This window comes from Crocodylus siamensis, chromosome 2 (genome assembly GCF_052110815.1).
Source record: "Crocodylus siamensis isolate JL-2025a chromosome 2, ASM5211081v1, whole genome shotgun sequence".
Lineage (NCBI taxonomy): Eukaryota > Metazoa > Chordata > Crocodylia > Crocodylidae > Crocodylus > Crocodylus siamensis.
Window position 1 is genome coordinate 141069027 of NC_143396.1, and position 14241 is coordinate 141083267.

Genomic DNA, 14241 nt, shown 5'->3' on the forward strand with positions numbered 1-14241 from the left:
TACTATAGACCTCCCAACCAGGGAGAAGAGCTCGACCAGGAATTCTTAGGTCAGCTCACAGAGGCAGTGAGGGCTAAGGATGTGGTCATCATGGGGGACCTGAACTTCCCAGACATCTGCTGGGAAGAGCAGTCAGCCAAGTCTGACCGCTCACGTCGGTTCTTAGCCAGAGTGCAGGACCTCCATCTAACCCAGGAGGTGCACAGCCCCACCAGGGGAGACGCCTTGTTGGACCTGGTGCTGGCCACGGGTGACGACCTGGTGAGGGGGCTGCGGGTGATGGGCCACCTGGGAGACAGTGATCATCGCTTGCTGGAATTCACCATCCAGCGTAAGGTGGCAAAGGGCCGCAGCAAGGCAACAGCCCTAGACTTTAGGAGGGCTGACTTCAACAAGCTAAGGAGGATCGTTGGGGAAGCGCTGAGGACCCAGAGGGGAAGGGAGCCAGATGTCCAAGGTGAGTGGTTGCTCCTTAAGGAGACGATCCTCCATGCCCAAAGGGAGGTAATCCCAACAAGGGTCAAAGGGAGCAGGAGGGCACATAAACCCCCATGGCTCATTAGGAGCATCCGGGAATGTCTCCTTGCTAAAAGGGAGGCATACACCCAATGGAAGGATGGGGTCATCACCAAGAAGGACTATGTTACAGTCGCCCGAGGATGTAGGGGGGCAGTCAGGAAGGCCAAGGCAGAGATGGAGATAGGACTAGCTTCCCGGATTAAGGACAATAAGAAGTCCTTCTTCAAATACATAGGGGGTAAAAAGAGGGTCCCGGGTAATGTGGGGCCCCTGCAGGACACGATGGGCAACTTAGTCGTCATGCCAGATGACAAAGCTAACATATTTAACGATTTCTTTGCCTCTGTCTTCCTAAGTAGGGACCAGTTCAGCCACCTCCCTGCTGGGCCCCCCTCGGGCCCCGGGAGAGACACGCCTGGGCCAGGGGTTAGCGAGGAGTTAGTTAGGGTACTTCTGGAGAGGCTGGACGTGTTCAAGTCTGCTGGTCCGGACGATCTTCACCCTAGGGTTTTACAGGAACTGGCCGAGGTCATTGCGGGACCCCTGGCGCGGCTCTATGAGCACTCGTGGTGCTCTGGTGAGGTGCCGCAGGACTGGAAGAGGGCCAATGTGGTCCCTATCTTCAAAAAGGGAAAAAAAGAGGACCCGGGAAATTACAGGCCAGTTAGTCTGACCTCAATCCCGGGTAAGCTCTTTGAAAACTTATCCTGGCACACATCCAGGAGGGCCTTGCGGGGGAATGCATGCTCAGGGGCAACCAACATGGGTTCATCAGTGGCAGGTCTTGTCAGACCAACCTGGTGGCCTTTTACGATCAGGTCACCAAATCATTAGACGCAGGGGTTGCTGTGGATGTAGTCTTTCTGGACTTCCGGAAGGCTTTCGACACTGTCTCTCACCCTGTCCTCATCAAAAAGCTGGGAGACTGTGGTGTCGATGCCCACACAGTCAAATGGGTCGCTAACTGGTTGCAGGGCCGCACCCAGAGGGTGGTAGTGGATGGGTTCTTCTCGACCTGGAAGGACGTGGGCAGTGGGGTTCCGCAGGGCTCGGTCCTCGGGCCCGCACTGTTCAACATCTTCATCAGTGACTTGGATGAGGGGGTAGAAGGCACCCTGTTCAAGTTTGCTGAAGACACTAAGATGTGGGGGGATGTGGGTGCACTAGAAGGGTGCAATAGGCTACAAGCTGACCTTGACAGGTTGCAACGGTAGGCGGATGAGAATAGGATGGGGTTTAACACTGATAAGTGCAAGGTGTTGCACATGGGGAGGAAGAACCGGCACCACACTTACAGGTTGGGGAACTCCCCTCTTGCCAGCACGGAGACGGAAAAGGATCTTGGAGTCGTCATTGACTCCACGATGAACATGGGCCAGCAGTGTGGGGAGGCAGTCAAGAAGGCCAACCGTACCCTGTCATGCATCCACAGATGCATCTCAAGCAGGTCCAGGGAGGTGATCCTCCCCCTCTATGCGGCACTGGTCAGGCCGCAGCTGGAGTACTGTGTCCAGTTCTGGGCGCCACACTTCAAGAGGGACGTGGACGATATGGAAAGAGTCCAGAGGAGGACCACTCATATGATCAGGGGTCAGCAGGGCAGGCCTTATGAGGAGAGGCTACGGGACCTGAACCTGTTTAGCCTCCACAAGAGAAGGTTAAGGGGGGACCTTGTGGCCTGCTACAAACTGGTCAGGGGGGATCAGCAGGTATTGGGGGAGTCCCTGTTCCCCCGTGTGCTGCCAGGAGTGACCAGGAATAACGGTCACAAGCTGGCGGAGGGTAGGTTTAGATTAGATATTAGGAGGCGCTACTTCACAGTCAGGGCGGCTAGGGCCTGGAACTGGCTTCCAGGGGAAGTGGTGCAGGCTCCTAGCCTGGGGATTTTTAAAAGGAAGTTAGATGAGCACCTTGCCGGGGTCATCTGACCCCGGTGCTCTTTCCTGCCAAGGCAGGGGGTCGGACTAGATGATCTACCTAGGTCCCTTCCGACTCTAGCTACTATGAAACTATGAAACTATGAAAAGGATTCTGGGTAGTGGGTTGGATGGACTCAGACCCGCCTGACAGAGCTCTGGCGGGAGAGTTCCTTAATGTGTTATCATGTTTTATATGTGTTATTGTTATCATCAGTATTATATGTTGTGTAATTTCTCTTTAGGTGTGAAAGGCAACCCTTCCAAACAAAGCACGCTTGTACCCATAGCTCTGTAAAGCTAGGTGTCCAAGCTTTTAAAGGTGTGTGTGTGTGGGGGGGGGGGAAAGTGTGGCAGGAAGCCACCTTTGTTTCTCCCCAAAATCTCTGCTCTGTGACAATTTGATTACGATGGGCCCAGCAGAGGAAACACACCCTTACCCTACCTCTTTAGGTAACCTGAGCTGGCTACATTCCTGAAGCAGGGGGGAAACCTGCTCCCTCTGCCTACGTGTCTGGTATCACCTACCTGGGTGAGGGGCTTCTACCTGGTGGGCTAGAGTCTACCTGGCAACTAGTGATGTATTTCAAATTGGTTGGCCAACAGCCAACAGGTGCTGGCCTTCATTGGACCAGGTGAATGAGGTCATAGGGGCTATATAAGATAAGACTGCCCAGGAGGAGGGGGCAGCAGCCATGCAGGGGACTCAGACTTAGAGAGGAGCTTTACTATCCGAAACTGGCTCTGTCCCCCATATCTCATGAGCTGGGAACAGCCTGCCTCCAGAGGGACTCTCCAACAGCCTCTGGATGATGCTTGTGAGTAAGCTACTCGAGATCTGATTAGAGATATAGCTGGCAGTAACTCAGATGCGTGATCAAAAGGCTACCTCAGCCAGACTGTCTTGCTCTATGGGATTTCTATGATATTGCTCTATTTTGTACCCTATTTTCACCCTACCCCTGTAATCAATAAAGTTCTCCTTTGTGACCGGTGTAGGAGAGTTATTGGGGAGTGGGTCTAAATTATGCCTAAGAGGCCCCTTAGGTCTGCGGACTAAGGGAGACTTTCCTTTTTGGCCCCCGACTTGGGGAAGTGCCCCAAGTGCCTGTACTGTGTCGAGTACCCATAGGACTATTAGGCCTGTGTTTCCCCGAGGACACAGGGCCGAGAGAGTCCCTTCTTGGGCTGGTGGCATCACACGTTACCCCCGGACTCTGCGGTGGGGCTCAAAAGTGGGTCTGCTAGGGCTTAGGTGCCCCTGGAGAGACACGTGGAGTCTGGAAGGTGGACGGGTGTAGGAGCTCAAAGCAGGCGCTCCTCCTACTGGTCCACCACAGAGGCTATCTGGTAAGAGAAGCAAAATGCTAATGAGCCAAAGAGTCTGTAAGAAGAGGGGAAGAGGAACTGGGAGCTGAAGAGTAGAGAGAATAATGTGACAAATGAGGAGAAAAAAAGCCAACAAACCATGCAGAATGATTCAATAGAGAGAGAAGAAACAAAGCAGCACTCAAGTCAGGGGACCAGGAAAAGAAACTGCTAAGTGATAAGCTGAAATAAAGTGGAGACCAGGCTGTAAAGAGCTGAATAGGCTTAAGACAAAGCAGTCCAGGGAACAGAAAAAGAAGGCTGGGAGGACTGCAAAGGTGGTATGGGACTCGAGGATAAGCTATTGTTTATCCTCAGACTGAGAGCCTGAGAAAGGCCTGTGTCAGCCTTCCTTTCAACTGACTTCTTCAGGTGGGACATCTCTTTTTTTGCTGACTTCCATCCTATCTTGATTTCATGGTCTCTCTTATTTATTCTGCAAGAAAGAATCCCCACAAACAAAGGTGTAGCTGAGGCAACTTTATTTTTATAGTTGGCCCAAAAAATAAAATGAAACACAAAAAATGTTGAAATTCTTCTCATTCTGTAAGACCCTAAATGGGTCCATTTTTGTTGTGTGTGCCTGTGCCTGTGCACATGTGGACAGGTACATGTGTGTGTTTTCTGTCTTATTAATAATAAAAATGGTTGTTCAAACAGTAACAGATACTCATTCACTACTAATTCCATTTTCAACAAACAAAAAATACCAATTCACACTCACAAAAAAGAATAAAGTTTCAGTTTTAAAAAACTGAAAACACTGGCAAAAATATGAAAAATTTCTAAGTATTTTTGCAAAAACCCCCAAAATGTTTAAATGATAGGCTGTTTCATGAACAACACTTTCATTGTAAACTTGCTGCCTAGCTCTAACCCTAACTTCTATGAAATAAATTAACCCTACTGTTCTGCACATTCTTAGCATTTTTTTTGTAGGTGCCCTTCAGTTTGATTTTTTGGCCAAAGTCATGGTTCATACTAAGGACATTAGCAGATTTAGAAAGATGTCTCTCACCTATTAAAGGGCAAGGGGAGCAGAAGGAAAGCATCTTTCTAACTCTTACACCTCAAGAACCTTTCAATATGGATAAAACACCCAATTATCAGCCAAAGAACTCCTCAAAACCCCACTGATGCTGATGGAAAGTCTCCCACTGACTTCACTGGCATTTAAACTGTCTCTGAAAAACCTCAGACTGTGAACAGAAATGTAGAATTTGATGGGAAACAGTTTTCTCATGGTGCAAAACTTTTCAAGATTTCAGAATACGTCAGCACTTGAGTTCAGGTTAAATCCCTGCCTTGTCTGATTCAAACACAAATCTCCCACATCCAAGCTGTGTGCCCTGATCTCCAAGGGTTTCACCTTTTCTCTGACCTGAAGTTCCACCTTGGAGCTGAGGCCTCTCTGTACAAAAAGGTTTGTTAAAAGCAATACATTCCACCAAAAAGTCTTGCTTTTGACAACCCCGCATTTCCTGATGAAAAACCCTGTGTCAGAATTTCTGACCTGCTATAAATAAGGCCAGTGCTCTCATTCACTCTGAATGGTACTGAGAGATTTATTTCACTGAATCCAGGGAAGTCAGCTACTCATGGAACAAGGTCCTGTTCCACAGGCCAGAGCGAGGTAGATGTTACTTAATGCTCAGATGCACCACTGCAAATCTGGAGGAGCTCAGTGACATTACTCTACCTTTACAATGGCATAACTGACACCAGGATTTAATGCCCCATGAGTCACAGTGTCACAACAGAGCCTTAATAAAGCCAATGAAGAGATGGTTTATTTTGACTTTTATTAAACCTTTTTTGCTTTTTCCTGGATTTAAAACTATATATGTTTCCAACCTTACAACAGAACAATCTGGCACTGTCATCATTTGGTTCCTGTCACTAAGAAAAAGGAAATTTAAAGCTGGACTAATCTCAAATCCAAGCATCAAATCCAAAGCAGTGTTACTAGTATCTTTCCATCATTGCAATGTATTTTGTCATTTTCCAACACTTGCAGTTATTTAACTGCTACCAAAATGCTTGTCTCATATAGGATGTAATTTACTCAAGCACTGGGGAGAACATAACTCACACCTTCTCTCTCTCTCCTCACTTCAAGCATGCTGCAGAAGAGATTGCCAATGGATTTTCACAATCTGCACTGCTAACCCCAAAGCCTCTGAAATGACAAAGCAAGTGGACTGCATTAACCTCATCCTTCATGCAGCCCCTTTGGCAAGGGACTAATTTAGCCTGTTGGGGGTTTATTTAATGCACAGAGGGCATACCTACACAAGATGCAATGGCGCCGTAGCATCCGCTGGCAAAAACTGTGACACCATTGCTATGTCACCGTAGCAACACACTCCCTCATCGCACATTGTTATGGTGACAAAGCAGCTAAAAATAACTGCCCAGCCGGCACAGCACAGTCCAGGCTGCTACTGCGCTGTTGTTTAATGATGGCACAGTAACAAAGGTGCCATATGGCCATGTGTAGATGCACCTAGACAGGCCTATATTACAGGACTCCTCAACCTACTCCTGCAATAAGGCTTGAACATATCCTGGTCTTCCTCTGTGGCTCAGTGGCTTGGTTACTGAGTTAATAACAGGCAGGTTATGAATTCAAAGCTGGGGGTAGGCCTCTAAATTTCAGCCTTAAAGGTGACCTCAAGAAGTTCCTTTTCTCTATAGTTGGAGAGACTCCTGCTTTGAGTAGGGGGCTGGACTAGATAATCTCCTGAGGCCCCTTCCAACCTTAATTTTCTATGATCCTAAGAAAGAGCTTGCATGACTGAACCACTGTCTCTCAACTGGGTGCGCTGTGCTAGGAAAGCACATGTTTGGTACAAAAGGGAGGAGGCAACAAGAAAAGCATCTGGTAATACATCAAAATTAGACTAAGGGAAGGAGCCCATTTCCCATTGCTGCTCCACCTCATGCCTTCTATGCACATCCCTCTCTGGGACATTTCACTTACTTTCTTTGGAACCTCACAACGGGATCATCCAGCAGGTCAGAGAAATCCAGCTTCCTCCCTTGCTCTATGACATCTCGGTGCTTGCGGACAAACAGCCAGCCAATGTGGGAGAAGAAGAAGCCACGCCGGGCGTTGTGGGGGTCAGCATCTGTCTCCGAGTACTTGTGATGCACCCGATGGTCCCGGCACCACTCATATATGTCATTCTACATGGAAGGCAAAGAAGGATTGAATGTCACACCCAAACTACACACAACTTTCTGGAATACTGGGTATCAACTAAGCAACACATCCTGTCAGACTCAATCAGGGATAACAGCCATCAGGGCAGTGAGCATTCATACACCTAGGAGGCAACACATTCACAGATAAATGTTGCTGTTGCCTCTAAAGTACCCTGAACCAGGTGTGCTCTGGAAGGGACTTGAGCCTACAGAAAGGATGCTAGTGCTCCACACATATGTCTTGAACACTACAGCACCTCAGAGTACCTATGATTCTCATATTCTAGATACAAACTGGCCCACACTGCAAAAGGATTCAACTTGCCAAGGTGTGCAACTCCAGAATTTCTATCCAGCTCTTGATCTGGATAAAAATCACCAAATAGTTGGCCTTTTCTACATAGGAAGGTTAGTTCAGACCCATCTGCAGTATTAACAAGTACTAAAATAGCAAGGAATTTGTGCAGTGTAATAGTTTTGTGAACCCAGAGTGATTGGTGTGTCAAAGTGTATCCACAGACACTGGTGGTGTTGAAATACAAATGGTCTTCACCTTATGCACTAGCAGGAGACACTCAGCACATCAGACCTAATATGATCTTTTTAGTGATTTCTAGTAAACCATATTGGAAATGAACAGCTGTTGTGAGTCTGCCATAACACACTATCAGCACAGAATCTCCCCTGTGGCAGATACACTGCTCTAAGAAGAAGAGAGGCCATATACAGACCTGAATGAAATCCTAATCCCCTTCAAAATAGACACTGCAGACCAGTGGCCTAACTGAAGCTTATATCTGAGAGACTGCTCAGAAAATATTTCCTGCATATCTGCCAGAAAGCAGTATCTGTTCCAGAAACAGACTGAGAAACTGAGAAAAGCCATACTGCCTCACGACGATGGTACAGAAGCTGTTTTGATAATGGCTAATTTGAGGGGTCTGGTTTAGTCTTCTCATTAATAGACCCAATGTCACTGTACAACCTTAAAGATAAATAGTGGTCCACAGACATTATAGGGGTCACATATGTCATCCATTTTTTACAGCTGGCCACCACTAGCTTCTCTAGGGATGAACATAGCACTGTGTCAGATCTTGAGAGATGCTGAGTACTGTCTTCTCCTGTTGAGCACACTCAGCTCCTGAAAATTCAGCACCTCTCTAGAGGTGGTCAGCAGCCTGGAATATAAGACTGAACCAAAAAGTCCCTGGAGAAGGAATAAACTACAGGAGCAGATCAGTTTGTCTAAGCAAATTATCAGTAGAATATTTAAGTCTTTGGCATACTCCTTCAAGGAGCTTCGTCATACCAACAAATAAATCCTCAAATATGCTGGAAAATTCAGGCACAGTAAAGCCAAAGAAGTCCCTGACTTACACAACTGGACTCTTGTCACTAGCTTTATGATCACCTTGGAGTGTCTGAAATCTTGACTTGGCATGTGAGCTGTAATGATGCCTCTTTAAACCAAGTATCATTGCTAGAGATGGCCTAGAAACGTTGCTGAGGGGGCTGATAGGAACTAAACTTGATTTTTGGGGGGGGGTTATCAAAAAAAGAAGCAACGCAGTCATGTCTGTGTTAAGGCACTTTTTGTGAACAGAGGGGCTGAAATAAAACCCTTGGAGCTAAACCCTTCCTTGACCGTGGGATCTGGGTCAGGATACAAAGGAGAGTTCAGGCCTACCACACAGACATCAAGGTCAGTTAAATACGCAGTGGCAACAGCCTGGCACTCTTGAGAAGCCAGTCTACTCCATGGAGAAGAAGGAATCTGGTGGTCACAGTTTTCAGAAGTGGATCCTTAAAGCTAGGTACCTAAATCTAGATTGAGGAATTCAGATGCTATTGATGGTCTGTTTGTTCAGTGGCACTGAGCTTCAATATCTTTCAGTGGCATGTCAATGCTTGACAACTGTGAAAATCAGATCACTGATTTAGGTGGCTAACTATAAATTAAATTGCCTAACATAGGGCACCCCAGTCTACAAATGGTTGCCTGCACTGAAATCTATAATAACATACAGCATGTTAAACAAAAAACATTCAGCAGAGCATGGCCTCTTCTTTCCTTCTTCTCAGTCACTGCCATGGCAGAGCATGGGAGGCATGACACCCGAACAGCAAGCTTCCTTGGGAACGGCAGAAGCAGCATTGCCATTGCATACTTCTGCTTTGTTTTTAGAGAAGAACAGAGAAGACATGACAGCCTGAGATGTCTGCAAAATGGCAAGAATGAGGCAACAACAAAGACAGAATTCATGTTCCATTGACATGACTGCAGAATACAGTAACCCAAGGAAGACAACTGCCTATGTCCCCATTTTGTGAGTTGAGAAGCTTCTGTTGTCAGTGCTAGAAGAAATCACTGCTTTTTACATCAGCTGCAAATTTTCCAGAGGCTGTAGAGGGAATGCTCCCTGGTGCTGGGAGGCAACCATGTCCCAGAACCAAAGAACCTGGCTCCAGTTCCTCCACAGTAAGAATTTCATCATCCTAAAATTGTGTCTGGAAGATTTCCAGGGCTGCCTTTTTAACCTCCATTCTGTCAGAGAATTAAAAACACAGAGATATGAGGGAGGTGAATTTACACCTTGATGACTGTTGCCACAGGAAAAACTGATATAGATCTTTAGCAATGTAACAGTAACCACTGGAGTCTTGACACCTGTCAGGTGACAAGAGATTTTTGTTTTGCTTTTTTTTTTTTTTTTTTAACACTAACCCATGTCAAAGGACTGACACTAGGAAATGAAGACTAGGCTCTTGCCGGTGTTCCCATTCCTCACACCTTTCTTACATGATAACAAATGAAAACAAAAGCTTTGGCAAAAGATAAAGGAAACAAAGTCACCTGAATCTCTGTCTGTGCAAAACTCTGGGACACAGTTGCACTGTTTCCAATGTTTTCGTAAAAGCAAGATACATTGCAGAGAAACCAGAGAAGCTAAAATCCTCCATACTGCTACAAGTGGCAGGTCTAGAGGAACTGGAGTTGGAAGCATGAAGCAGACCAGAGTCTACTTTGAAAAGTTATTTAAAGATGTCAAGAAGATACAAGAATGCCAATGGGAAAGGCACATTTTTTCTAATAGAAACAATCTTCCAAATGAGATTATTGATCACAATGCTACAGACCTGTGTAATAAGGAATGAGGCAAAGCAGGTAACAAGGTCAACCAGCTTTTGTGTCAAAGCATATAACCAGGTCAATGCCATGCTAGTGCATGACATTAACTCATTTGTTGGCCGATGCAATACATATTAGCAAAGTTAGCTGCTTCCCTAAATTAGCAAGGCTGAGCAGAACTGAAGGCAGCTTGCTAAAAATGCAGAAAGCCAGGCTAAAGGAAAATGTATGACAGACCAAAATTGTTTACAGTAAAGACAGAGAGAATCGAAACACTAGATACAGGTGAGGGCATGGAACCAGTAAAAGTGTGGTGCAAGTTGCAAAAACCTCCTATTCTTAGCACCATTTTAAAATCAATATAGGAGTAAAATACCCTCTTGCAGCTGGAGAACAAACTGGTAATGATGATGATGCAGACAAGAGTCTGGGTCTCTTAATCAATTTGCAAAGCAAGGTTTCGCTATAGATCAGCTTGCAAAAATGGAACTAAACAAACTAAAGTGAAATTCCAAATAAGTACTGCAGCTGAGTGCAAGGTAATCACAGTAACATCACTAGTGACTGCCTGATGTTAAGGTAAAAAACAAAGCTTGTTTTATATAGGAAGCTACAAAATGAGTGCATGTAATAGAATCACAATGGCATATCTCTGTATGGATGGATACTACTGAGCAGTGTTTGAAATAGTGACACTAAGGAGCTGCAAGTAGGAGAATGAAGTAAATCTGACTCAAGCGTTGCCCATCTCAGAACCAATGCTTCAGCAGTACAAACTGAGTCACTTACAAAAGCTTGAGAAGTAATTCTACATGGTTGATTGACGAAAGAAAAAAATCTCAGGCTTTTCCAAGAGTAAAAAAAAATGTGTTTGGCTACAGAGAAGAAATGTCTGCATGTGAAATTTCTGCATTCTGAATTGACAAGACTTTGTCTGGAAGACAAAGTGTCATTGTTACAGAGCATGAGGCCAGAAGTGCTAAGTATAGCCTCTGGTCTCCCACAAAAACAGTCTTTCTCAAGATATTTAGGATTCTGTTACAGCTTCTTAGGCAGCCTGCTCTCCATGGCTAGGTACAGAGATTCAAAAAGCCTGAGGAGGATTTAATATGTCATGTGGTTTTCTGTAAATGGCTTAGTTTAGATCAGTAGTGAACACAACACACATTCGTCCTTTGGTGGGGGACGCAAATCTTAAACTGGGTTTCACCATTTTTAAACCCATCTATGTGTGCTGACCTTCTATTCTGTTATGGATATAAACTGGTTTCTGATCACTTATACTGGTAAAAGTATAATGTCTGTACCTGGCCCACATGTCCAATATGACAGAACTGGTTAGAAGTAGCCTTATAGGCACCGGCAGTTATCACAGCAACTTGGAGCCAAAAGCAGTTGCAGTAAATCAGAGCTGTACTTAAGCTGCTAGAGCTTATAGGAAAATGACTTGGACCTGACATTCTGGATTGGGTAGGGGTGCAAAAGTGGCTCGAAGCTACCTTTAGACACCCCACTCACTGACATTTGCAGTGAATACTTCTCAGCCTCAAATGATGGTAAGGCTGACATTCAAGTGTGGAACATACAGTACATAGGAATTGAAGTTCAAAGGGGCTTTTGCATCCCCAACTATCCTGGTTGGTCCAAGATTGCACCAGAAGGATTTGGAAGTAAGTATGAAAGATTACCTCTAAACAATGTCCTTTTCCTCCAATTTTTTTTTTTTTTTGTGTTGAAAGTTGCTCAAAAGATCATCATGCCTTGTAGTGCTTTGCACCAAAGGGACTAAAACCAAACACAGCTCAACATAGTCAAATCAATAGTACTTCAATTGCTTTAACTCAGAGCTGTGCACTCTTTGTACTATGAGGAGATTAGTGTTTTCTAGTGGTGCAGACTCATGTAAGAATTGAACTGTTCCAAGATTGTCACCGATTGGGAACCAGTTCATAATTGTTGTGATTTAGAGTTGTCTGCATGTACACTGCCAAGAGGTCCAAGGAAAACAGTCACCTTTTAGGCACTGCAGTGCTGTTGAACCACAACCAAGGGGTGAAAGTGAGTATCCAGCTCAGCATGCCTCACAGCCAGGAATGTCTGGAGTTTCCCTCGGATTTCTTTAGCAGGGGAAGATCCCAATTGGCTGGAAGGGGCTGTGGCATGGTGGGGTCTGTCCAGACTGCTGCATTCTTGGGGGGAGTATTCTAGGGGATGCCCAAAGTCTCTGCTACAGGCTGCAGCTTTAAAAAGACTTTCCTTAGCCACTCAATTTAAATTCATTCCCTCCCTCCATCCTCTGAGGCTGGTGGGCAGGTGGGTGCACCTTGAATGGTAAACAACCATCAATTGCTGGTTGAGGGAAAACTGAGCCACGGTACAAGGGGCAAACTTAATACCACTGAATGGCAATCAATTCCATTCTGGGTCAATGTGAATCGGCTCATTAGCTGTTAATTGTTCTTCCCCCAAAAGCAGAGGCATCCTCCCCACTCACCTGAGTTGTGAGTAGTACCAGGAAGTTGAAGACTTGGAGCAGGGGCGGTGAGAAGCAGTGAAATGTGGGCTGCCTGGAGAATATCAGATACTAGTTATGGAGAGTTTGATGCTTAGCACATTACTGGTTCACAGAGAACTGGATCAAAAAGTATCTGATTATCCAGATATACCCTTGAAACATTTCTGAAGGTTTTAACCATTCTAAACTGGCCTGAACATCTGGACACTTTTGGTTTAAAGTGGTCTGAATGTTGCATGTGTCTGCACCCTAGGTCATAGAAGAGACTGACTCAAGATGACACTATAGAAACATTCCCAAAGACAAGCAGTGTAGAAGTCATTCAGATGCTTCCATTTATCCTCTGTCATAGCACAAGAATGAGAAAATATCCAGTGAAATGGAAAGGACACAGGCTGAAAGCTGATGAAAAGAAACACTTTCATTCACAGATCATAATTAACCTAGGGAACTTCATGCCATAAGATGTTATTGAGGCCAAGAGCTTATATGTATTAATAATAAGAATACTTACAATTATATACTAAACCAATAATTGTGCTAAAAGCAGTGTGACACCAGCAATGAACCACACCTGGGTTTTCATTCAGGAGACTCAGATGCTATTCCCAATGCTACCACCAGCTGGCTGGTTGACAGCCTCTTCTTCCTCTCCAAACCTCAGCTTCCCCCTCTTTAATGTGGAGATAACAATGCCTTCTCTGTAAAGTTCTTTGAAATCTACCAATGAAACGTGCTATATAAGAGGTAGGCATTTCTTATTAGGACAATAACTAAAATAAAAACATACATATGCCTGCCCTCATTCTTCAGGACAGAAGCCAATCTGTGACTGCCTTACATAGGCATGCAATTGCCCATTATGGAGGTTCTGTGTTGTCCCCTGAAGCTTTGGTACCAATTCCTGATGGATCATTGATCCGGTTTGCTTTTATTCCCAGGTACATACTGACACACAGGTGACGTATGTTTCTGCCTCCCTCCCCTGATTCATCAGTAGCTCCTGCAGAGTGCAACAGATGAACATTCTGGTCCCCTTGATGCTTTCAGTAGATAGCAGCCTTACACAGAGACCTTGGAGTCAACCTGCACAAAGACCAAAGATCACTTTTGACAACCCCATCCCAACCTGAAAAGCCATGGAGTTGGCGAAAGCCAAAAATATCCTCAAAGGCAGCCTGGCTTTGTAGGACCGGTGACTCCACAGACGATGCGCGCCAGCAGTCACACCCAGGGCTGTAACAAGGAAGCAGAAATAGGCTGCAAGACACAAAAAGAAACAAAAACATGCCTCAATATCATGCTTACACCAAGGAGGTGGTTTTCAACAATGTTAAAGAGGATTTCTTCTGTCTTTTCAGGCTGCCTGGGAGACCTCATGGAACAGCGGACAAAGCACTAGGAGCCAGGAGTTCCTTGGGCATGCCACCTCATTTTGTATCTCCTCCCACCCATTTTCCACACAGAGACAGCTAGCTGTTCAGGCTAGCTGCCCTGTTTACAATACCTAGTACAATGAGTTGCTGATGCTGGCTCTGATTGCTAAATGCTTCTGCACTATAAATAATCTGGGAGAAGTGAAT

The 14241-nt window shown here is 45.5% G+C and overlaps 1 protein-coding gene across 1 annotated transcript in view; it reads right to left on the bottom strand.

Annotated features, from left to right (window-relative positions):
- Positions 1 to 14241, bottom strand: part of SCD5 (stearoyl-CoA desaturase 5) — an 83340-nt gene that overhangs the window by 22427 nt on the left and 46672 nt on the right. The window contains exons 2-3 of the mRNA XM_090036931.1: positions 13788 to 13918; positions 6787 to 6992 (exon numbers count right to left, since the gene is read on the bottom strand). Coding sequence (XP_089893057.1) covers positions 6787 to 6992; positions 13788 to 13918 — 337 coding nt within the window. The remainder of the gene's footprint in view (positions 1 to 6786; positions 6993 to 13787; positions 13919 to 14241) is intronic.